This window comes from Pygocentrus nattereri, chromosome 5, assembly GCF_015220715.1.
Source record: "Pygocentrus nattereri isolate fPygNat1 chromosome 5, fPygNat1.pri, whole genome shotgun sequence".
NCBI classification, from domain to species: domain Eukaryota; kingdom Metazoa; phylum Chordata; class Actinopteri; order Characiformes; family Serrasalmidae; genus Pygocentrus; species Pygocentrus nattereri.
The window spans coordinates 35,034,926-35,061,791 of NC_051215.1; the positions used below are offsets into that span (position 1 = coordinate 35,034,926).

Here is a 26,866-nt window from a genome sequence, read left to right on the forward strand (position 1 = left end):
AGGAGTAGGTGCTTGATTTTACACACCCGTGGCCATGGAAGTGATTGGAACACCTGAATTCAATGATTTTGATGGGTGAGTGAATATCTTTGGAAATACAGTGCATCTCCTGAAAAATGTATAATGTTTCATATTTATTATAAATTTATATACTCATATTACTAAATTGTACTTGGATTATTAATGAAATACATCAAAGTACATAAGTAATACATTAATGCAGGGTCTCAGGCTCTCAGAATCTCTATTTATGCACAGTACTGCATAACAAATATTAATACCAAATGTTATTACAATGTCCCAACGTTTTTGCTTCTCACTGTATTTCAGCAGCATGGATTTGTGTTAGCTCAGAAACGTGTGTGTAAGCGTGTGTTATGTTGTTGCAATACCTGGTATGCGTGTGCTGATGGCAGATTTGGCTGGCGACAGAGGGGCAGTTGCTGGTATGCACTCTGTGGCTGCGGACAGTGTAAACAGGGTTCCTCATGACGGCTGTCACTGCTGTGCACGGGGCAAGACCACGATGCACAGAGTCTAAGGTTTCAACACAATCACACAAAGAATGAAAAAAAAAACCACGTCAATGTAAAATATAATCTCGTTCTGTTGCTCTGTGCTACTCTTTTATTCTAGCAAAAGCCCATCACTGCACTCTGGTTTCCTGGCAGAGTTAGTTATGTGTAGTTTGTGATTGTGCTCTGAACTGTTCATGTGTGCTCCTCCTTTAGGACTGAACGCGGACCCAGCTGCTCCGGGCAACAGATGAGCAGACAGCGGGGAGACTCGGAAATCAGCTTCCCCAGCCAAATGATGAATATTCAAATCAGGTAAAAATAGATTTAATTATCACACAAACCCCATGCATACTGTATGCGCATATGTCACCAGAGGCAGTGGGTGGCACCCTCCGTGGAGATCCGGCCTTAACATACAACCACAGATAAAACTACAGTCCTCAAATCTTCAGTCATAACCCAAAAAATGTAAGCCATAAAATTAAGTGACTGAACTAAAAAGGTTCTGTAAAGAACTGAGTTTACAATAAAACTATGGTCCTCAAATCTTCTCTCTTCTTGTTTTAAGTAATTAAATTAATAAAAGAAAATGATCTAAACTTTACCTGAATAGCCCCAACAGATTATCTTCAGATGGTCAATTTATTAATCTACTATCTGTTTATTAATTAAATATCTGTTGCCCACCGCTCTGGGCAAATGTGCTCACTGCCTCATGTGTGTGCACTCACTAGTGTGTATGTGGTGTTTTACTTCATGAATGGGGTAAACGCAGAGGTGAAATTTCCCCACTGCGGGACTAATAAGGGTCACTTAATCTTAATCTAAACAGTCTTAGGTTTAGCATTAGGTCAAGCGTTATGGTAAATTAGGATAAACTTAATAGATAATTAGTAGAATGCAAGTTAAATGCAAGATAAGCATCTAAAAAGCATTTACAGTAGGCTGTCCAAACAAAGTGTTACCAATAAAATGAACTTGAATTAAAAGGGAAAAAAAACAGGTTAAGGGGTGGAAAAAAAAACCTGCTAATTTGATTTGCATAAATTCAGTCATTCTGAATTTGCAGTAAAAACATTCAAGATCACATCATTCAAGTGATACACATGAATGATCTCCTACAGTGCACTCAAATTACATCACATAGAATAAAAAGCAAAGGTAGAGCTAGAGGCAAAGTGGAAATCAATTCAGAGGAACTCTGGATGGCAAGTACTTCATTAGAACAGGGTATGTAACTCACTGGGTGGCAGAGTTCCGTTATAGACCGTAGGAACAAAACCCACGCTGTGTCTGTGAGGTCGGCTAGGAGATGAGCGCAACACCTCCCGCTGCTCTAAACAGTCCCCATCGTTAGAGTAGCTCTGTTTAGCACACACAAACATACACACAGAAATAAATGAGACATGAATTATAAACTTGGCAGGTAAAAGAAAAAAAAAAAACAGAACAATTCCTTGTGCTTCAGATCATCATGAATCTCAATACACAAATCAATAATGTCTATTACATAATGTTACGTAATATTCCACATATCATCAGGAGGCATGCCTTAGCATTTCTGGATTAAGCTCTCTGCTCCCTCCCTGCCCAGCGCAGAGCAGAGAGAACACAACCTCAGACTGAGATGCTAATTAAAGTGGGCAGTAGGGCTACTGCCACTACTGGGGGGGGGGGAATCACCATATTGCCATTGTAATGCTACATATTATGACTGAGATCTGCTTTGTGATTAAGGGTGTAACGATTCACAGAAATTCATAATTCAATTTTATATGATGTAATGGTGTCTTGAATCAATACATTTTTCAATGCAGCAAAAATAAGGTGTTAATGTGCCTACTATAATATACTAATATTTCCATTTGGAGTTTAATTGAACACTTTATAAGTGTAATATTTGAAATAATTGTGCCTTATTTTGTCATAATCAAATGCTAGCTACAAGCTAATATTAGCCCCAAACGAATATACAAGCCACAATCTAACAAGAGAGTCATAATACAATAATCCAAGATATGCTGCGATACAATACAATACAATACAATACAATACAATACAATACAATACACATATTGATGTATTAACCACTTTCTGCAGTCCTACTAGTCATCATCCTCCCGGCAGAGTGGAAATCAACTTTTCAGATATTTTAAAATATAATCCAATAAAATATTTAATTTAGAACTACAATAAAAATGCTACAATTCTGAAACTGAAAGGTCCCTAAAACAGGCTTTGTGTTTTATGGCCACTGTGAAAAAGCATAAACCACACAGGTACATCTTGATGTTGTTAGAAATTTACCTGCATTATTTTTGACTTGTTTTTGTATCATGTGATCACCTCAACTCAGCCAATTATATACAGGAACATCTGTTATTGACCAGTTTGCTCACAGCATCGCAGACCTAGATGATTGCTATACTGCCGGAGATCAAATTCCTTCATATTCTCGCCCGCAGGGGGAATGCCTAGATTGCTGCAGCACTTGGGAGCCCCCCCCAATATTCTGTATTTGAATTTTGAAAAATTATTCTGAATCGAACCATAATAGCATTTACAAAACATGGTGATGAGACTTCAAGACATACTCAATCATTAGCAAAAGTATTGTAATTGAACAGATTTCAAGATATGAACACGAGCATTTCAATGTGAGCCCAGCAACCCTCAGAAACTCACTTGAAAACTCTGGAGGGGGATGGACTGAGGAGTCATCCTGCGTCTGAGAGCTGGGGCTGATTTAGGCCTTGGCCGCTTCATTTCAGGCTCCTCCACCCGCACACGCCCTATGTCCTCTTCACAGGACTTCCTGGAGCTCAGTGTTTTTCCTTCTGTGAAGTACAGGTTCCCATTGCGGTCCTCCCGTTTGGGCTCAGTGATGGTGGAATCTGAGGCCGAGCCACTCTGTTGCTTGGGCTTAAACTTGAAGGAGTCACTTCGGGTAGGAGGGGTGGGGGGTGCTGCAGTAGTATCTGTCTTGGAGGGCTGTGGCGAGTGCCCAGCCAAGTACTCCGTCTTGGAAGGTGTGTCTGGCCTCTTGAAGGTATCTGTGTCAAAGATGGACTTCCGCTGTTTGGGCGATTTGTAGATGGAGAGCTGTGCTGGACTGTCTGTCGTCATGGCGACTCCCACCACCATCTTGGGCCAGGTGCCACCACTGTGCTTCTTATCTGCCGCCATCTCCAGGGCAACGCAATCAGGCCCGGTGGACTCGGCGCGGGTGTAGCAGACCTCCTGGAAGTAGGAATTTAATGATTTTTTTTTAAAAACTGCAATTTGTAATTTGTCCTTTAGAATTTATCATTACAGCTTGATTTGAAGCGCAACAATGCCTCAGAAAAAAAAGTCATTGAAAATCATGCATGGGAGCACTTGTCAGACAAAAAAGAAAAAAAGCTTAGTGTAAAATTCACAACAAGAATTCTGACAGTATTACAACAGGTTTAAATCTTAAAACCACAAAGAGCAGAGGTGTTCATTGCAAAGAAATCATAATCAGCAAGTTTTCACACCTGTATCAGAGACCAGTATCCGTCACATATTGTTAGTACAGCCCAGGAGCTGCTCTGCAAATGTTACACCACCAAGATTGTCACATTTTAGTAAATTATTTTAAATATAATTTAGACTACGATAGAAAGTGAGAGTGTGTGATGTGACTTGATCTGTATGGAGCTTCACTTGCACATATATATTGGCTCGATATAGGATGTCTCGATATAGGACATATCGAGTACAGCTGGTATGGCACTACTGTTCAGATTGGAAATGAGTATTCAAGGCCTGTTAATTGATATGTGGGCCAACCCAGTTGTAGCCTATTCTCCATCTGTTTTAAACTGAAAAACAGCAATTGTTTCTCCCTTTATTTTTCCTGACAATGGACCTATATTGGTGTTTAAGTAAACTGGAACATTGGCTTGATAAAAGAAAAAGAATAAAGCTGACATTGCTGTCTCCACTCTGCTTTTGAAGGCTGAATTTATAGAACGTATCTAAAGTCCCTACCCTACCTGGAAGGCACTGCCGCTGTATCGGCCCCCCAGCTCTGAGGCTGGCCGGAGGCTGCTGGGGTGCAGGGTGGAGCTGGGGAAAGGCGACTTCCTCTCTGAGAATCCGCCTTCCTCTGACTCAGCCCTGGCCTTCCTCCTCTCTCCTCCAGCCTCGTTACTGTAGATGTCCGTCTGTGTCGAGCTGTTGTGTTTGAGGTTCCTGCTGTTGCGAGAGTGAACCTCAGACATGAGTGTTCTGCAGTTGGACTTCTCAGCCTCCCTCAGCGTCTCAAAGATGTTCTGTCCTGATGTACTCTGGGGAAAGAACTAGCCAGAACACAGATTTAGATCACTAGATGTCGCTTTTCAGGAACCCAATAGTTGGCAACTCTGACAGAAAAAAAGGTTTCTGCAGTTCTGAAAAATGTGAGATGTTTCAAATGACACCATCCAGACCAGCCAACTGCCTGGGATTACAAAACCCTGCGGCTGAAGCACCACTCTTTAATACATCAAAGCCTGTGTTTCAGTTCAGAGAGAGCTGTCACAAATGAGTTGGACATAATGTGAGAAGAAGATCTCCACATTTAGAAATGAGAGCATGGCACACGCACACAGCAGCGAGAGACGCTCACCTTCATGAGGGAGAGGCTGAGCGAATCCCTACAGCCCCTCAGCAAAGCCTCACATTCCGTCACAGATTTGTTATCCACAGCGATTCCATTTATCTGAGAAGGGGAAATGTAGGTCAGCACTTCACCAAAAGGAAAGGCACAAACAGACTTTTCAGTCCTTCTATTTCCATCACATTATGCATATGACAATCCATGGTACAGGAGTACTAATATATACACACCTCAGTCTTGCTGAAAAGGAGGTTATAGACAGTGCACCCTTAACATCCGGCATTAAGATAAGCTCTCTGACATGTGACATTCAAACTCAATACTAAAATATGAGAAATGTCAAATACAAAGCATAAAAATTGATTTTGCACCATTTTCAATGTACTACATTTCACATGCCATCCCAACATTTTTTTTTTAAATTGGGTTTGTAAGTAAAGATCAAGTAAATTTACATAAAATTAAAAGTGCAAGTTGTGCAAGTTATAACCTAGTTACAATGCATATATGTCAGTGCAGCGACAACAAGAAGATCCCATCTTGATATCAGAGGCTACAAAACCCATCTCATGTTGGCATTACAAATCACTACAGCGAGGGCATCATTCTGCATATGACCTAACTTAACTATTGCCATTTAAGGTGAAGTGGAGGATCTGAACGACATTAAGTATAATTACACTCACGAGTTTAAGATAAGTAGCTGGATTAAGAATCTGCTTAAGTTGAGAGATCATGATAAGGGCTAAGGTCAGGGAATTATGAAGAGAACCCAACTCCCCAGTATAAATTAAAGAGCAAACTCTGGTTTCATTTCTTAAAGGACTGTATGACTGCTTGCAGACTCACAGCTATTAGGCGATCTCCAATGGTAAGAGTGCCCTCTCTGGCAGCCGGGCTGCCTGCTGCTATAGCCGTCACATAAACTCCACCCTCCAGACCAATGCCGCTGTCTGAAAGAGACCATCCATATGGACCAGGAGTTATTGATAAGACAGCATGAGCAGTAATACATAAATCAGCCTCATGTTCCTTTGTGTTAAACTAAACTTTCCCAGCCTGAGAAACAGGCAGAAGTCATACCTTTGTGTCCGATGAGATTAATATGGACAGGAGTAACTAGTCTTCCACCTAAAGACTTTCTCCTGCGCACCACCATATTGATCACACCTCCTCCATTAAGCACAGCTTTGATGACCTGCTTCCTGTCTTTGTTAGTCAGGTCTATGTCATTTATCTTCAGCAGCCAGTCATTCACTCTGCAAGGAAAAAGGCACAGATGGTTAGGCCAAAGTAATGGGCAGTGAAATGAGCAGGTACCATTGTCGAGAAAGCACTCAATATCTAAAACTACCTTAATCTTCCGTCCGCGATACTTCCTTTGTCCACTCTGGTCACAAAAATCCCACAATCCCCAGGTAAATATGGATCATTCACCCCCTCTGCGATATCAAACCCCAATGCCTTCAAATCCATGTCATCCTGCATGGTTTAAAAAAAAAAAAAGCACAGAAATCACAGTAGCTGTTAGAGATATGATATGATATATATGATACGATAAGATATGATACAATATGACGATACTGATGGACCGAAACGAAAATTCTTGCCCAAAATCAAAATTCTAATTCAAGACAGATGCAATAGAGCAAAGCAAACAAAAAGTGTTTTTAATCACTATTTCTCATTTTCATTAGCACTTAAATTATTTAAAAAGTGTTAGATTTTGACACTTCATTGTAGACCTAGTTAATCATCTTTTTAGTTCTTTCAGAATGCTGAAATATTATATTATGTATGGTATGTTACATGTATGGTATTTTATTTATTTCACATTGCGCGCACACACACACACAAACACACACACATCATGTTAGAAATTCATCATGTGTGCCCATATAAAAGCCTTGAGACACAAGATACAAAGAAAAGAGGAACAGAGAAGAATTAAATGCTCTTTCCTCACCTTTCATACACCTGACCCAGAGATAATGTGATGTAAAGTGTGAGACTCACCCTGTCCTTCTCAAACTCCACTACTTCAGTCTCCCACTCCAGCGAGTCTGTGTCTATGGCTGAATCATGCGAGCTATGTGCTATCAGCTGGCAGAAGCGTGCCTCCTTCTCCAGCTGGCTCTCCATCTTCTCCCTATAGCCCCCACAGAGCACAACCCAACACATTTCAACTCTGTGCATATACAGCGACACACATCATTCAGCTCGTTTCCACTCTCATCTTCAGAAATGAAAAAGGGAAGCAAAGAAGGCTATCCATCCATCCACACATCCATCCATCCATCCATTTTCTAAGTCGCTTCTCCGTCAGGGTCACGGGGGGGGTGCTGGAGCCTATCCCCAGCAGTCTTCGGGCGGAAGGCAGGATACACCCTGGACAGGTCGCCAGTCCATCGCAGGGCAGAGACAGACACAGACAGTCACTCAAACACTCACACCTAGGGGCAACTTTTAGCACGTCCAATTGGCCTGACTGCATGTCTTTGGACTGTGGGAGGAAACCGGAGAACCCGGAGGAAACCCACGCAGACACGGAGAGAACATGCAAACTCCACACAGAGAGGACCGTGGTCACCCGGCCGGGGAATCGAACACAGGCCCTCCTTGCTGTGAGGCGACAGCGCTGGAAAACCCTTTTATATTGTCTTGATCGTGTGAAGAGACACATCCAAGAGACAGTCGGAACCATATAACCTGAGTATGTTTGTTGACTAAATGTTTTATAAGATGCTTAGGGAATAAATACATTCCAGCAAGAAAAGTGATAAAAGCAGCATCAAGGTCACACCTCCAAAGTAGGTGAAAAGAACAGGATCAAGTAGTATGGGAATTCTGGCAAACTGTCACTAAGATACATGGGCTCAGTGAGAGAAAAGCCTGGAGGGCTTCACTGACTTTAAAAAGTCTGGAAAAGTCTTTCAAGTAGTTCTTTATTATTTTTTAAGGGGAAGGAAAGGCCTTGAATAGCTGGCATGCATTAACTAGCCACTAGAGGGAGCTTGAGGCAATGGAGCAGTAGCTGACAGACAGCACATGTCTATTTCAGGAGTCCACGTTTCATGAGTATGGCCATGAGGGAGAGAGAAAGACACAGAGGGAGAAAGAGACAGAGGGAGAACGGAGAAAGGCAGGAATAAAACCAAAAAATGCTCACTTTAGCTCCTTCAGCTCCCGAGCAGCATCATTCTTCTGTTTTCTCATGTCGTCTAGGTTGCGCAGGGCGTCGGCCAGGTCGCTAACAGCACGGTCCCTTTCTCTGCGCAGGTTATCACACAGGGTTCTGCCACACAGTACAGAAAACAACACTGCAAAGACCCCCTAAAGCCATACTAATAAAAATGTACAGGACTATCTTCATTTTAATAACTAATATATCTAATATATAATATATCTATAATTTAATAATCTCATATTTAAGAATCCAGTTAGAGAAAACAATCATTAAAGGGAAATTCCACTGACCATGTAGGTTCACTGGTAGTGTTGTACACCAAATTAAAAGGCCATATACTGTGAACCCTGGTTCCCATCACCACCACTGTATGAAATCAAAGTCTGTATGTCTCTCTACAATGAACCTTTTCATATCAAACCATCCTGAATGACTCAGTAACTGGAGTTGTGCAGAATTTTTGAAAAATTAGTGGAATTCCCATTTAATCATATGAAACTTGTGGCTCTGGGCTCGCTCCACCGACATAATGTGACTGTACCGGATGCTTTCTCTTTCTGCCACGATCTTGTCTCTTTCCTGGAAGGCCCAGTCTCGGCGGCACTTCGCAACCTCAGCCTCCTGCACAGCCTCCTTCAGTTCCTGAGACATGGCCTCACACTGCTTCCTCAACACCTCAATCTCCTTATTGGCACGCTCCATGTCCAAAGTGGCTGTGTCTTGTTTCTATTTATGTCAAGTGCACACATTAGAAACAACTCTACAGGTCAGAAAAGCTGCCATTATGTAAATAAAGCATTTATTATTTTTAACTGGTTCTTCTTATTATTGCTATTCTTCACTAGATATGTAAAGCCCCTTGGATACTTAGAGTGGTTAGAATCCTTAGGCTTCCTCAGACTAAAGCCCATCCACACAGTCACAATCTAACACAAGTTCAGAATCTAAAGAGAACAGCTACAGCGCCCTCTGCTGGAGCTAAGTGACAAATGTTGGCCCTTTTTTTGACAGTAGAATAGAATAATGCATTCCAAATGCAGAAGAATTTATTTATATGAACACTATGCTACAGTGAAAGGTCGAGAAAGGACAAAGAGAGGGATGAGAGCATAACCAACCAGAGATTTCAAGCATTTCAGATAGAAGCAAACAAGTATATACTTATGAAGGTCATAACAGATGAACCTCAGAAATCTCTCTTAAAGAAAACTATAAAAGATAGAACACAAGTCATAATTTTGGCTCAAATAACTTGAAAAAAAAAAGGTTATCTGAGATGAACTCAATAGAGTGCAAAGTTGAGCAAATTAATTTTGCATTATTCATGTCTGGAACAGGCATCGCTGAAAGTACAAGGCACTTTTGCTAGGCGGGAGACAGAAAGAGGGCTGCTAAAAGTTTCATCTGAGAGTAGATATAAAAAGAGCTACAGAAACAGAGCTGTCTCTTTATCACTGCAGACAGCAAGTTACATTAGCCCCGTTGCCCTCATTTCCCTCTGCATTATTACGCAAAGCACCATCATATAAAACCCAAAAACAATGAAAAGCCATCTGGGTCCAAATGCCCTATAGGAAGTCAGCAATTACACAAGTCGTCGGAACAAATGCATAAGATATGCGATATTCATGAATACTTCAAATAGTGTCTTAATTTAGTAACTATTAAGGAGGAACTTATCAGTATTAAATGCTTATGACACACATGCAGTATCACAGTTTGAAGGCATTCAGGCAACAGAAATAACCTCTTATATGCAAAATAATTGCAGTATTCATATACTTCAGTTCAGCCCTGCGTGGGAGTACCTGTCTGGCTTGGTAGTACTCCCGCAGTAGCTGGTCCCTCTGGATGATGGCTTCAGTTCTCTCTTTCCTGGCCACGTCTCGCTCTTCACGCACAGTCTCAATGTCTTTACAGGCCTGACTCAGCTCTTTCTGCGCCTCCGCCTTGTCCTTCACTTCATGGCAGTATTTCTCCAGCAGCTCGTTCCGCTCACAGATGGCTCGGTCTCGATCCACCAGCGATGAATTAAGCTCCTGCAAACACAATACTGTCAGTAAATGCCACATCATACTCTGATGAATATATACGTTTGGGATTTTACTCACTGCTCTGTCAAGTCATATTAAGACTTTTACAATCAAAGACCTTACAGTACTGTAATAATACAAAGCAAGAAAATACAGAAGTGATATCTGACTTGAGTTATTTCCCAATTGCTAATTTCATTCTGACATTCTCCTCACAGAATTATTATGTATTAATATATAGTTATTATGTTTTTAAACTGTAGAACTCAGCTCCATCTTTTATTAGGCAACCAAGCTCAGTGCATACTTATTAAAAAAAATTGAAAAAATCTCTCTTTAATTTAGCTTTTAATTTAGACACTAGCTTTCTTTTTAGATTACCTTGTTAATATTATCAAATGTTATTGTCTATTTTAATGAATACTCTTCATTGTCATTTATTAATTTTTTCTCTTTTACTACTGTTACTTCATCACTGTTCTATAAAGTACTTTGAGCTGCTAACTGTAATTATATATATATATATATATATATATATATATAATATTACAGTTAGCAGCCTCTGTATGTAGCAGCCTCAGTACTTTATAGAAAAGTATATATTTATATATATATATATATATATATATATATATATATATATATATATATATATTCTGTAATAGTTGCTGCTGTTGTCGTCATGTAGGCATATTGTTTATACAACAAACATACAAGTGTTTTTGCTATTTTACACCAGGGCTTGTAAAGTCAATTTCATTTTACATATCAGTACAGCTTGAGGGTCTCTAATCAAAGACTGTATAGTACATAACACAGAGTAAAAAGCCAAGAGCATCTGACCGGACTTTACACATCTGCCTTTTACTAAGATCTAAAGGAGAGAAACTATGACCTACAGATATTTCTCATTAAAAACTACATAAAGGTCCCTTGCCAGCTCCTCACTGTTACCTGTCTGAGCGCTTCTAACTCTTCGCTGGCCACCATCCTCTCCGATGAGGTGTTTTTCAGTCGAGCCTCGGCTGCCTCTAGCTCTGTCTGCAGCTTGTCCACCTCTTTAATCACCTGGTCCCTTTCACTCATGATCAGCCTGTACTCATTAAACACAGAGTCCCGCTCCTCTTTATACTTCTCAGCATCCTTCACCGCCTTCAGCTGGAAGTTCTTATAGCGTGTCACCTCCGACTGCAGCCTCTCCATCTCTCTCTGTAGCTCCTTATTCTGAGAAGAGGTCTTATTCAGCTCCTGCTGAACTGAATCAAACCTGAAATGGTACACAGTGGTCAGAACTCCAAAACATAATGTGCTAAGCTCAATGCTCATGTTTGGTGACACACTATAACTTTTCACTCTTAAGTTACTTTTGTATCTGTACGATTTGTATTTTATTTCTTTTTCATTTGCCCTGTGACGGACTGGCAACCTCTCCAAAAACTGAGATTTCTTTATTCAGTTATATTATTGTAAACATAATAAAGAATGGCAAAGCAATGTAACAGTCAATACATATGAGATTCTAGATGCACATGTACTATTGCACATGTAACTATTGTTACTGCGTATTACCTCCGGATTGAGGCGGAGTACTGTTGCTGATAGTGGATGGCCGTGTCTCTCTGCTTTATCAAAGTTTCAAGCTGTTTCTGCAGCCGCCTGTTCTCCTCCTCTGCCTGCTCCAGTCGACTCAGGTCCGTGTTGTGATTGGCTACCTTTTCGCTATACCGTTTGCTCAAGCTGTCGTACTCTTTCTTCAGCCCCTCCAGCTTATCCATGGCTGTGTCATAGAGCTTCAGAACCTCTGATGATCCATTCTCTCTAATGACCTAAACAGGAAACACAACAATCACTCAACCCTGCAAATAAATGAGCATACAATTTCTTTTTAGCTCAAAAGCAAAAATAAATTACATAATACAAACACCAGAGGGCAACCATGGGTCAGAAAAGAGCACAGTGACTCCACAGCACCAGCACTAGAGCAATTGATTTGTAATTCATTTCATGTTAATACTGATCAATCGAAATAAAATGAGGGACTGTCCCGTTGGAATATCAATACTTTCAGAAAATCTATCAATATATTAAGTAAAAAATTCTCATCTCTGAGCTGCTCTGCACACCTTTTACAGTAATAATAATAATAATAAAGAAGCAACATTTTATGTGAATGCAAATTTAAAGACAAGTGCTTAAAGAAGCCTTCTTGTCTTTGAAAAAAGAGAACGTCACATTGTGCCTCAGGTCAATCTGAAGTAGCCAATCTTGTTCCGATTCGCTGCATCTGGACCGGACTATCCCTAAGGCCACGTAATCGTGCTTACAGTATTGACTAACTGTAAGAGTCTTGGAGTCTGCTCCCATCAGTCAAACAGCACTTGCCCTTCCAGGCTGCCCTTTTCACAGTGAGTGACGCATGTGCTGAGGCTCCTGAGGGAAACAGGGCAGGGTAAGCACTGCTGACAGGTCAAAAGCCCCCTTTAGTCCCTCTCCAAAGTTCTGCTGCTGCCATCACACAAATGGCACAGGCCGTGCACACACAGCAGCTCTGCACGCTACTGCTGATACTGTGAATCTCCTGTTAATGCTTCACTGCGGGATAAAGACCTCTGCAAAAGATTCCCAAGCCTTCAGTCTGCGAATGTTTCAGGAATTTAATCTAGGAGGAAGTCTGATAAATCAGACAGCAAGGGGGAAAAATGAAACTAGACTTCTTGTGACAGGGGCCCAATATGACTGATGTAGCGAGATGTGTTCGTGTTGACACAGTTACATCTGATCAAATAATCTCCAGGCTCAACAGCTTATGATTCACTGCATGTCAAGGTCAGGTGAGAAGGCTGGTGTTCAGGTCTGCCCGCAGTGCCGCAGGCTGGGTGAATCCAGAGAGAGAAAAGCAGAAAGGCCATTGCACATGGGCATGTTTCAGCAGGACATTTGGCCAGAGATGTACTACACATACTCACAATGAATTTACTTTCACTAATCTATAAAAGACAAAGTAAAGTTAAATGATTTGCATTCCTTGGTGGTTTCCATGGCTGTTTTTAAGACATCTTATTTCATAGATCTACATTTAATGAAGCACCAGTGTAATAAAACTACAGCTTTTTGCAGATTCTTTTTGACATTCCCAAAGACTCTTGCACTGAATATGAAAACATTTCTCTCTTATTTTAAAGCCAATTATGATGAATACCATCTATTTGCAACACACAGTATATAACAGAGGATATTTGTAAGTGTCTCATGCATGTCTGGATAAAAGCAACTTATACAAATACCTGACAAAATAAAATCAAAATGAAAAGGCTTCAATGTTTCACTCAGCAGCCAACACTAAAGAGTTGCATGTCCACAAACTAAATGGCCCAGGGACTCAAAACACATGGTCCATTTAAAATCCTCATTTGCTTAACATTTGCAACTGTATGCAAAGAAAAAAAATGGTGTGGTGCAAAAACAAAAACATGAAGAACTGAATCATGAGGACAGGGGAAGAAGAGGAATGTGTCTGTATCACCATGGTCCGAATGGCCACGTTCAAGGGGACCAGTCACGCTGTTAAACAATTCTGATCTATTTTCCAGCCCGTTAAACAACTGGAACAAAACTCCAGAATTCCTTTGCATAGCTTCAGCTAGTGGGGGCGTGTCCATATCGGCACTGCACTAGCATGGCTATGCGCCCTCCCTCTACTGCAAGTTACTAGTTTAGCATTGAAATTTAACATTTTCTGTAGAATCAACAAACGTTCTTTAGCCTTTACTCTGAGTCAACATGCCAAACTGTGTTGTTGAAGTGCATACAAGAAGATACATCAGTCTGTATAAAATTGCTGCTCCTATAAATGACCAGAACTGTAATTAAAAATATATTATATACGTATTATGACAAATGTGGTTTAAAGTTAGAGAACTTCAAAAAGGACTTCTAAACTTGCGTCATATCAGTATGTCCGTGGAGATGTGACAGAAATAGAAAACCCAAACTGAGTTAGGCCATCTGTGATAAAGGAGATAACACTGCTTTAGCCGATAAAAACAGCGCTCACTTGATAACATTACAAAAATGTTTGTTTCAGCTCAGCAAAGTTACCTGAAATATACTGAGGTAAAAAGTGATGTACAATTACCATTACTATTACTTTTGTAATGGATGGGAATGCAAAAGACCATTTCTGGGGTGTGTGTGTGTGTGTGTGTGTGTGTGTGTGTATGTGTGTATGTATATATATATATATATATATATATATATATATATATATATATATATATATAGAGAGAGAGAGAGAGAGAGAGAGAGAGAGAGCGAGCTTGAGCTATGTTATGCCACGCACTGAATCTTGTGGAATGAATCCTCCCTTCATCTGATCATCTGATATATGACAAAACAAGTCACTGGTCTCTTTTTCCTTGCTTTTGACTCTGAAATGGCTTTTCACAGTTAAATGTGGCCAAAAAACTGAATATCTTAATTTTATTCATGGAGACTTGTTTCAGATTTCCTTACAAACAAATATAATTTTACATCCAAACCTCTTATTTTAAATCACAACAGCAATCAGCATTTTTTCTATTCATATTTTTTTCTTGATTTCACTGAGCCATCATATGCCCTGAAGTACGCTTGGTATCACTGGACATGTGTAGTTCGTTACAGCTGTACCTGTTGTTGCTGCAGTCTCATATCAGCCACCTCTTTCTGGTCCTCCGAGTGAAGTCTCTTGAGCTCTTCACAGCTCTGTTTCAGATGGTTGTGCTCTCTTACAAGCTGAGCATTCTCTCTCCTCATCACCTCCATCTCCTCCTTCAGCTGAGACTGATCACTCAGGAGACGACTGTGCAGCATGCTAGGACCCGAAACAAACACAATTTTATTTAGTTTGATACGTTACTAGAGCACTTTTTAAGAACAAGGTACAAGAGATTTTCGCTTCTGAAATTAACACACACTAACACATACCAATTAACACTTTGTCTGAAGCTTTTCAGTGTTAAATGCAGCACAATGTCCTGGAGCAATGATATTTAATTCCTAACTCAATACATCTGTGGTGAGAAATTCAAAGTTCATTTTGACTTATTCCTTTTTGAATAACTCACCACAGATTAAACACCATTACAACTGGTAGACATTATACCAACATTGTCTTATTTTGAAGTATAGTATTTCTTTCCTTTTGAGCCACTAAGATGCATGTATGCCTCATTTACAAGTCTTTAAAACGCAAATGGTCTTGCTCATAAAGGTTAAACAGAAAACTGCAGAAAATATTAATCTTCGTCTCCCCCATCCCGCCCTTGTGTGTGCATATTCCAGCAAAGCAGGCATGTTGACAGGAGGCCTCGCGTCCTTACATGACTAGATAATAACCAGAATTACTGTAGCTGGCACATCTGTGTGTATATGGCTGTCCGCAGGAGAACATGTCAGGATTACGCACAAACTACAGTATGTTTATGACAGAGATTACAGCATATACTGCCCTTCCATTTGGTGCAAAATATAACGACTTTCCCCATCAATATAAATGCTACAGCTCTGAGTCTCTACACAACATTTTTATAAGTCTCAGCGCATTATTTGGCGGGAAAAAGTCACCAGAGAACACCCAAAAGGCATTAGGCAAATTAACAGCACTGCATTCATCTTGTGTCTTCAGACATTTAACAGAGCTTTAATAACACTGCTGAGCATTCCGGGTTTAATTAAAACCTCTACTACAAACATAGCAGATGGCTCTTAGCACCCGCATCTCGCTGTGTCGGAGCAAGGCAACCTGCCCTCCCCTTCCTCCTGCTCAGCGGGAAAAGCCCACAGATTCTCAGCAAGCGCATGGCCTGCAGCAAGCAGCATAACACTCACTGGTAGAAGTCAGCTTCCTTCACGGCCTCCTCACATCTCTTCAGGGTCTTGGTGTGCTGGTTCTGCAGAGACTGCAGGTCCGCCATGGCCTTCATGCATTGCGTCTTGAGCCTCTCGTAATCATGACCAGCTTTGGAATTTGGCCTTTTGGAGACAAGAGCAATACATCAACATAGTGTCCATCTCCAAAAAAACTGGCATGGCGTCTTCATATCCTATTAGACAACTCCAGTTTATGTCCAGAAGTCTGAAAAATGCATGTTTCATTGCAACAGTCCTTACTGTTTTTTCTCCAAAGAAACTCAAGAGAGCATTAAAGAGAGGCATATTTACAGCAACCTACCAAAGGCATATACATTTAGCAAATCTGTCTGCTAATTTGTCTTCCCCCAAAATGCAGCATATTCTTACAATGCATCCAATACAAAGTCATTTGTATCAATTGTATCAATGTAGCCTTTTATGCAGGCAAGCACTGCAGCAGCACAGACAAAGTGCAGTAGCACAGACAAAGTGCAGTAGCACAGACAAAGTGCAGTAGCACAGACAAAGTGCAGTAGCTGGTAGTTTTTTGCTGCATTTTGCAAGCAGCGTGCCAGTATGCATATACAAAACAAGTGTCGGATGTAACATGTAATACTGAAACGTTTGCTGGCCACGCTGCATCACTAATGGTATAAAGCAAGTTTACCTAATTAATGCAAATAAAGATCAACAACAGTCAAGATTATCCACAGATTACACTATTCCAAGGAGAAACTAAGTAAGATTTATCCTTCCTTTTCCAAACTGCGTGACAGATGAAAAGCGTTTGATGGAACCTTGGATCATATATTTTGGTTCTACCCCAAAACGTCATCTTTTTGGGCCAACATATTTAACTAGTTTTCCAAGGTGTACGACAGAGAGATGTCCCCTGACTTAATATTGGCTCTGACAGGGTGCTTGGTTACCTCACTTTTCTTACCATATAGACAGCAGCAGGCATTAATGTTTGGCATTGTTTTGGCAAAAAAGATTATTCTTGTAGAGTGGAAATCTGAATTTAAATTTAAATGAGTCAATACAGGTTCAATCAAGAAGTATACAAATGTATGGGACCCTTTTGTTTTTTTTTGGGGTTTTTCTGACATATGCTGCATATGCAGTTTCGGAACTTTGGCTTTTTCATTGCTCTTTTTTTGGTAATGGGCTATTTTTTGGGGGGTGGGGGGTGGTGGTGGCATGGGTGGCTCATACTGTTCTTTTGTCTTAGTCTACAAAAACATAAATAAAATATTTTAAAAAAATCATCAACATCTTATGCCCTGCATTATGGTATAGACTAAGCTAATATTTAGTAACTGATACTTGTCACAAGGGCTCCCAACTTAATGTTGGCCGCTAATAGAGTCCATAGTCTCAATAAGTGGAGGAGCGTGGACAGTACCTGCAGTCATCGAAGGTGGTGCCTGGAGACGCGAGAGCAAGGCGTTTTCGGAGCTCGTCCCGTTCCCTGGTCACCTGTCTCAGCTGGAACAGGATGGTGTCCAGGTTCTCACTGGCTGGCCGGTTGTCATTGAGCGCAGGTGGAGGTGATGAGGCTTTGGTACCTGCAACAGTGAGCAAGTCACCGGGGCAAAGGCACCTTCACAAAGAACAAACACTGCGGGACATGCTAGGAATGTGTGTGGTTATCTGGATATTTAACTCCACCTCAGTACTCCTTTACTTATTTGGGCATTTAAATAGGGAATGTACAATTGGGAAAAAAAAAAAAAAGAGATAAATCGTAGAATGCTTTGTAATTTTTACAAAAGGTTTTGTCTGAGCATGTAACATAGAACCGCAGGGAATGTCAGGACACAAACAACTGATACTGCGCCTCATTTTAAGAGCGATGGTGACAGCTAAGCGGGATACACCGGTGTGAGTATTGTGAGCCGATGTCAATATTTAATATTTTTCCACAAGCATATCTGCCAATACACAAATATCGATACATAATTTTGAAAACATAGATATTTGGGACTAAATTCATCTGTAATTGCATTACAGAAAAATAAAAACTATTTGTAGAGTGAAGAAAAGGCAGACATTTTAGCGCAATAGCACAGTGTTTGTATGATGCCAGTATTTCATCGCAAATAACTGCTGATATCGATATGATTCTAATATCATTGTGCTTCCCTACAGCTAAGCTGTATATAGAAACATTTCAGACCAAAAAATGACAGTTGTTTATAGTGTGTATATTATTGTGTAGGTCAGCTAGTGACACGCTGAATTAAACATACAAATTTAATTATGCATAATATAATAAATCAGCCGAACAATAAGGTATAGTTCACTTCCTATCATAACTACATGAAATAACAAAATGTTAAACCTAGTATTCTTGTTGGGAATACTATTTGTTTAAAAATGCAGATATTCAAATAGCTAAAACGGTTAAAATGCCCATTCCTTACACAGCCAGGGGAAAAGATTAAAACCATCAGATTCCTCAGTCCCAGAGAATTACACAGTTTTCCAAAGTCTGAATTATTGCACTAATGAATGGCTTGATAATTAGCGAGTAGAGTAAATCGAGTGTGTGCAGTGCAGAGCCAAGCCCTCTTAGACAAGAACAGGAAAACACTACCACAGACAGAGACTAAGGTTATGACACACTGCAAAGATCCTGAGGCAGACAATGAAAGCAGAGAGATCTGACAATTAGTGTACCATTTACGCTTAGACAACCAATAAACCCAGACCCAAAATAAATTCCAACCTTTAAGGGATGACTAGGTCTATAACCCTCAGGAAAAAAATGCATATAATTAAAATGAAAAAATAGGTCAAGCAGCAGACATTCTAAACACTTTATGTAAATGATGACCTTAAAAATACCAGACTAAGACTCCTCTTTAATCTTCTGGTCTCTGGCATGACAATCTGCTGCAAATATTCAGAAAATTATTTCAGATTAATGCAGCAACAATGACAATAATCTCCATAAGAGATTTAAGATGAGCAGAGAGCACAATATTTGATAGAGTATTTCACCCTCTTTCGAGGGACCTTTAAGAATTAGGGATGCACCAATAATGGGATAATTTTTTTTTAATTAAATGTGCATTTGTACCAATGCCCACATACAAATCTAAATCTAAACATCTGTCAATGATGATTGTCAATCATTTTTAAAGAAATTAACTGCCTATACCGATGTTTCCAGTATTATTGTGCTCTCTTACAGAGAATGTTGGTCCAGCAATGCATGCTTTCTGTGCATTCATTTTTTAATGCCTCTTAAGATCTTCTGTTAGATTTCGAATGATGCCTACAAAAACGCGCTCTAAGCAATGTATAAAGCTTGTCTGACCTCAATGTTAGCAAGTGTCCCACTTAACCTAGAGAAACTGTATGTTTTTACTGATGCATGTAAATTGATGCATGTAAAATATTCGCATTAGCATGCTACAACTTTTTGTTTAGAATTATAGCAATCGATTTTCTATTCACTAGTGCCGCACTACCACGCTGGACTATGTTGGTGTACTACAACAAATGCAACTACAAAAGCAACAACAACTTTGCCTCCATTTAAATTAGCAAGGTTACACAACAAAAAACTAGACACAAATAAAGAAGATAACACACTAGAATAGGGAATGCAGTGATATGGGAAATGTGAGCCGATGCAGATATCTGATATTTTTCATGTTCATATCAAGCGATGCTAGCACAAACATTTAGAATATGTGGAAATTTCAATTAGATCTATCTGCATTAGCATTAGAGAGAAATGTAACATTTGTACAGGATAACAAATGTGGCATCAAAATAAAAAGTTCTGCTCTTCTAAAGACAACCAATACATCAAATTTTGGTTTAAAATTTCATTCAAATCAAACCATGTGCCCTACGCTGATATTTTCGAAGCAAATATCTACTTAAAATGTTATATATACACATATAGCTGCTGTCTGAACTTTACAGGAGAAGAACTGTTAACCGACGAATAAGCAATTATTTAACCAATGCTATTAGTTAAAAGAAAATCTTAATGTTGTATCAATAACAACATATTTGAATAGAATATATGAAGGCCCAAAAGACATCTAGTTATGCTTGATAGAAAACGTGAAGTGCGTAGCTCAAAACAGACAACTACTTTGTCCGTGTCCTCTAAGAGCAAGTATGATGCATGGCAGTGTGAGGATATCACAGCGTTCCAGGCCGTTTACTTTTTGAACACGCTGACGCCTGACCACACCTATCAGTACTACATTCCACAGCCCATATGAGAATCGCTTTTTACTATCTCAGTGCATTAATACAGATTTCAACTGAAATGTACATCTCACACTGGCTTCAAACATGGCTCAGCTAGTCATTGATTTTAGGTTTGCTGTTTAAAGATAATTACCAACTAATGATGATCAGTTATCAGTCAAAAGAATTAGCCAAAACTCACATCCCTAACAGCTATATAATTGATCCGTATAATTCATCCCTAATGGGTCAATTAGAAGCACAGGTTACTCCTACTTAATCTACAAACTTAGACAATTATTTTCTGAATCAAGGTTCCGTGGTTCACAGAGAGAACCAAACAGCAGCTGTCCTTGAAGGAAGTCGTACAGCAGGCTTCATCCCTGTTCCCTTTCTCTCACTGCCTTGTCACTCTGCTTCTCTCACAAGACTTATGCAGACACAGGCTATTGTAGGTGTCTCTGGCAAAACTTTCCGGCTCCTTTAGAGGTTTGTGCTGAGTCATTTGGAGAGGAGGCATCCACAGAACAGCAATGAGTGTGCACATTTTCTTCTTCTGGCACCGAACCAGTAAACTGTGTTCTGCCTCACAACACGCTACAGCCTGGACCTCGCCACCATTCATTTTGCCAAGAATAAACTGGTGATTTGGAGGAGGTGAAGATAAATAAACAGACGCAGACATGCATACACACACACACACACACACACACACACACATATATAACACCAAGCATCAGTGTGTCAGTTTGCATATGGGGAAAAGTCTAGGCGATAAGCCTCCAACATACCCACACTGCTGAGGGAACTGCTGCTCTCGGAATCTGATGGCATAGTGGACAGGACACTGTAGGTGGACCCTGCAGAGGAGAGAAAAAAGCAGAATATGTTTAATAATGCAACATAGAATTGAATTGAATAGATCTGTATAAATCTAGCCTCATTCTGAATCCCTGAGCTTAAAATGACCAAACTAAAACTCCTCTTTAATCTTCTGGTCTCTGGCATGACAATCTGCTGCAAATATTCAGAAAATTATTTCAGATTAATGCAGCTACAATGACAATAATCTCCATAAGAGATTTAAGCTGAGCAGAGAGCACAATATTTGATAGAGTATTTCACCCTCTTTCAAGGGACCTTTAAGAATTAGGGATGCACCAATAATGGATGTGTTGTCAATCAATGTCAATCATTTTTAAAGAAATTAACTGCCTATACCGATGTTTTCAGTATCATTGTGCTCTCTTACAGAGAATGTTTGCCCAGCAATACATGCTCTGTGCATTCATTTTTTAATGCCTCTGAACTTAAGATCTTCTTTTAAGAATCCAGTCCATTAAGAATCCCTGCTAGTACACAAGTAAAGTGTAAAAAATAAGGTACAAAGTACCTGATAATGAGAACATATATGTATACCTAATTATGTCCTAAATATCATTTACAAATTGTTACTATCAAAAAAATTGCCAAAGGCATTTCTATTGTAAACCAATGAAGAAATTAAAGACATTTTATTCCAAGAAATTTTGGAGCATTCCTATTGATCAATTCATCATGAAAGTTCATACAACATAAAGAGCACCTGCTGTGCTCAAATGATGTAGAAAAGAAAAAAAAACAAACAAACAATGAAGAGACAACTATTTGCACACCAACAATATTTGACAGAGATCTGTGCCAAGAGATGGCACCTATCTGATACAGCATTGGCTTTGGGCCGACATCAGTAGACAACTGTCTGTAGCCTAGTAAGATAAAGCAGGTCAAAATACCTACAAATCACAAAGATGTATGTTTGCTTTAGGCTGGGCAATATGACAGCATATACTGTTACTGTGATAAATGATGTCACAATACAATATAATACAATACACTTTTCTAAAAATACTGTGTTTATGGTCAGTAAATGTAGAACACTGACCATGTCGGTTTCATTTTAAAGAAAGTAAAATCAGTCCTGTTTAACTGGATTGCCATATATTATTGCACTCAAATACTGAATAAGAACCGCAGTTTTGATGGCATTTTTAAAATGCAGCATTAGGACTGCACTACCGCAATACCACGGTCATGTGATGTCTATTGCAGGGTTGAGCTCATTACCATCATCACTGCAATTATCATTTTTTTTGGCATTTAATTTTTTTGCTGGTGAAATTACAAGAGTGCATATGGCATGTGACAAGATATGAACACGCAGTACTGTTTAGTTATCACTATCATCCTAAGCTCAAGGGCTTCTAGAGAAACAAAACATTTCAGGTGCTGGTCATTTCCGCTTTGCCATGAGGGGGAGGGAAAGTCTATTAAACATAAGGGGGCTTTCTTGTGGGAGTGATCATTAATTACTTCTAGGATTAAGTATGTGTGATACCTACAGATTCACCTGTATGCAAAGTAAAAACCAGTGTTGGTGATATAAATTCAGTATTTCTAAAGAAGTGGCATATTTATAGCCAAGTGACTTAAGTACCCGTGTTAAAAAAATAAAAATAAAAATACAAGATGCTGAACCACTGCCTACACCCCCCCCCCGCCCCCAACCCCCCAAGCACCGCCAAAGCTTTACATAACACTGAGAAAATGCAGTCATAATTATACACCCATTCTTCAAAAACATGACTGCTGAGTGAAAAGGGAAAAGAAGTCATTAAATCCTCCTGATTACTGCAGCAATTCCACTCCACAGTCCTTTCTCGTCCTCCTGTTGCTAACGATGAGTGTATAGTGGTGACAAGGCCATGTCTCATTATCAGAGTTCTCCCCAGGCCTTCTCACTGAGAGGCTGCAGCCCTGCCTAGAGCAGAGCAGCACAGCCAAGCTCCTCTCATCTGCTTTCACACACGCACAGTCACTCAGTAGTCAGCACTCCGCTTTGATTTCACACCGTCGTCAGATGAGGAGCGAGAAAAACACACCAGACAAGCAAATTTAGCAGCTACGAGCAGACTATCTATATCTCTGTGTTGTCAGTCCTGTGCTAGGTCTTGAGGTTTGTCACACTGATGACTGCAATTTCTGTGGAGTTTTGGGAGGGGATATTTCGTTATCTAAATGCTGTCATTTCAAATGTACAGTTTGTCATCCAAATATAAAAGATACTGAGATTACAGAGACTGCACCAATACCAATCAGGGTCCTTTAAGATTGAGTATGTGCTAAAACTGAGTCCCAAGCCAATTTAAAGATTGAACTTTACCCATTAAAATGCCTCAACGACAGGGATCCATTAAAATATGCTATACCAATCTATCAGACTGGATGAGGACAGCCACATAAATTACTTATGGCTTTAATAGAGGCCTTAATAAATACTTTATAGCATCCAAAGCAGGCCTCACACGTAGGGATGTAAGAAAAAAATTGATGCACCTGAGAATTGCCTCATTATATTTTGTGATACTGTAAACAACAACAACCACAACAACAACACTTCAGCCATTACTGAGTCCTACAGACTCTTACACGCCAATGTAACCAAATAGCGCAAGGGCGCATGACTAAAGTCAGTATTAGCAAACCAAGCTGAACAATAACGCTGCCACAAACTGCTGAATCCAAAACACTTGGACTGGTGCTTAACAATTTGTCCTAGCACAGGACTGTCAACACAGACACAGATGGTCTGATCCTAGATGCTAAATTTGCTTGCTTGGTGTGTGTTAGTGTAGTGGACAACACCTCTGCCTTCTACGCTGTACACTGGGGTTCAATCCCCTATCTGGGTAAGCCTCCTACACTATACCATTAAGAGCCCTTGGACAAGACTCTTAACTCTACCTTCACCTACCTGTGTAAAAATGGCCAAACTGTAAGTCCCTCTGGATAAAATTGTCTGTCAAAATGCTGTAAACATAAATGTTGTCCTACTTATCAAGTGAGCAAGCCTATATCATTACTACAGTGTAACAATTTGTCTATTAACCTCTAATGCCACTTTACTTCAAAATTGTTGTACAGGCTATTATATTGTCCAGCTTAACGTTACTACTTACACCCTGATAAGGTGATTTAGGCTCTCAAAATATCCTGTTCTGATTGCATAAAAAGTAGACTGTCTTTAACTTGGAATTTATGCATATGGTCATGTGTTTTTTTATACTATGACAGCTTTCTTAAAATTAGACTTACAGTATCGCAACACATTAAATTGTAACTTCTGTTTTATGATACATATTATATTGCCAAGTTCTTGCCAATACACCGTCCCACACTCAAGCAAAATTTCAGTGTCGTATCGTCAGCGATTCCAGCATATTTTGGCGAAGAATCCCCTACTTTGGCAGAAAATTTGGCAAAAAAAATGGTAATGGTGGTTTTCTGTGCAACGTATGGGTTATAGGTTTCAAAATGGCACTGAAAACACAAAACAGAAAAAAACAGCACACACTGAAGCGATTTGTGCCAGCAAACATGAGAGGATATGTTGTCAGCTACTACATGCTTCAAATAATATATCATTGATATTTTTACTCAACACTTTTTTTTTTTAAATAAACTACTAAAAAAAAAAAAAAGAACATGACAAATTAGTATGCAGTGGCCTGTCCTGGCCTGGCAAAAAAGGTGCTAAATGTTTTGTTTGTCTCATACATAGGCAACATAACACTCGTGCTTACACCTACAGCTGCCAGAAACTACTGTAATTTACTAAATATTACAAATCATTCATGTTGTCAGAAGCAGATAAGAAGCTGCTTGTTGCGTGGGCCAGGTCCACAGACCGTGGCATTGCCTGATGCTGTATGAGAATGCGAAGGACACAGTGCCGCATGTGTACAAGGACAAACAGAAACACGGCAAGAGGCATGGTGTCTATGTCAAGCTAGACGCTAACCGTAAGAGACCCAAGTTTCTCCTCTAATGTTTGCACCCTTGATAATAACAAACTGAACTAACATTACCTCAGACAATGATTTTTCCACTTAAGACAACTAAAATTGACCACCAAATTAGCTCACTAGGAATGCTTTGACATTACTGCTTACTGGAGAGTTAACAAAAGCGCGATGGCAGCCTCAAGAACAGAAAATGTGGGAGCATTTCACACAAAAAGTTGTCAGCTATTTGTAAAGTCAACCTTAGCTGGCATTGGAGCATATCCTCCATGCTGGAGCATCTGAAGAGGAATCAGTTGTGCTAGCAAGCCTGCTAATGCTAATGTTAAAAGCTGTCATATTTCCGTTTATGAGCTGAGCTGTAACATCTATTTTGAACGCATGTTCTCTGGAATCGTTAACGGAGTTGAAACAGAGAAGCAAGTAACTATTATTCAAAACGACCCTGTTCCCATTCTAAGTAACGTTAAACACTGCATTAATGTCTGAACATCGAGGCCACAGATGTGTTCAAATTCGGTGAACACAGAGTACATTTGCAAACAGCTGCAGAGTTTTCTGTTCTCTGCAAACATTTGCCGCCACTGGCAATGTTTCAGGAAGCAGTTCTATGCAAACCAACAGGGTAGCCGGGTGAAGTGCTGCAGATGAAATGAAATGGTCACACAACATCGTTCAAATTTAACTGTTCATAGAGAAGAAGTTTCCCACAAGCATTCACTACAATCTTTCACCACTTTCCCGTCCACACCATAACAACACATCAAATAGACAAATATGCTAAATCAATCAAATTAGTCATTTGTTGCTGCCCTAGTATGCACTGATAAGGGAACTGTGGGCTGCTGATATGTTTATAAACATAAAAATTAGCACTACATGCACACATATTAGCATTACAAAGAAATACAACATTTACTGACATATGTTTAGTAAAATGAACAGTAACTCTGCATCACCTAAACGTTCTACTCTTCCAGAATATGATTGTTATTCAGTATTATTGTACTATATAAATACAAAAGACAGTTCTGATGTATAGAATAAACAATATGCCATTTATATTGTTAATGGAAATAAATCGTCAGCTAACATTTCACAACCTTGACAGGCATAGGCGTAACGTGACACTGAAACTAACCTTCAAATGACCGAATTTAAAATCTATCAAATTTATAACTGTGTCAAAGATACAGCTATAACGCAAACAGCCATTGCCAATAAGTGCAAGGACATCTTATTGGAGTATAGGTTACAGGTACCTGCCTTTGCCACAAGTCTACTGAAATCAATGTTAATTACCATCAGCCAAATACTCAATCAAACTGCATCAATAAAGCCTGTATCTGTTTAAAACTCTGTCTTTTTCTACAGATTCTAGCTGGCTGAGCGTAAAGCCAGCCTTCATCACACCTGATGTTCATTTCAGATCTCCAAGTCAGTTCAAAGGCCACTGCCACAAATAGAAAAATCCTCAACACTGATTTTAAAAGGATAATTATTTTATTTCAGTATGCTACATATGTTGTTAAATAACACTGAACACTATTCTA

The 26,866-nt window shown here is 39.7% G+C and overlaps 1 protein-coding gene across 4 annotated transcripts in view; it reads right to left on the reverse strand.

Moving 5' to 3' along the window:
* dlg5a (discs, large homolog 5a (Drosophila)) overlaps positions 1-26,866 on the reverse strand; it is a 58,693-nt gene that overhangs the window by 19,625 nt on the left and 12,202 nt on the right. For 3 of the 4 annotated variants that reach the window (XM_017725167.2, XM_017725185.2, XM_017725193.2), the window contains exons 2-19: positions 21,264-21,332; positions 17,660-17,822; positions 16,231-16,374; positions 15,031-15,214; positions 11,932-12,188; positions 11,317-11,629; positions 10,138-10,368; positions 8,871-9,055; positions 8,312-8,437; positions 7,159-7,291; positions 6,497-6,624; positions 6,226-6,401; positions 5,992-6,095; positions 5,152-5,244; positions 4,538-4,843; positions 3,204-3,758; positions 1,762-1,882; positions 393-537 (exon numbers count right to left, since the gene is read on the reverse strand). In XM_017725167.2, the coding sequence (XP_017580656.1) occupies positions 393-537; positions 1,762-1,882; positions 3,204-3,758; positions 4,538-4,843; positions 5,152-5,244; positions 5,992-6,095; positions 6,226-6,401; positions 6,497-6,624; positions 7,159-7,291; positions 8,312-8,437; positions 8,871-9,055; positions 10,138-10,368; positions 11,317-11,629; positions 11,932-12,188; positions 15,031-15,214; positions 16,231-16,374; positions 17,660-17,822; positions 21,264-21,332 (3,433 nt within the window). The remainder of the gene's footprint in view (positions 1-392; positions 538-1,761; positions 1,883-3,203; positions 3,759-4,537; positions 4,844-5,151; positions 5,245-5,991; positions 6,096-6,225; positions 6,402-6,496; positions 6,625-7,158; positions 7,292-8,311; positions 8,438-8,870; positions 9,056-10,137; positions 10,369-11,316; positions 11,630-11,931; positions 12,189-15,030; positions 15,215-16,230; positions 16,375-17,659; positions 17,823-21,263; positions 21,333-26,866) is intronic. The other variant, XM_017725176.2, reaches the window with a different exon arrangement.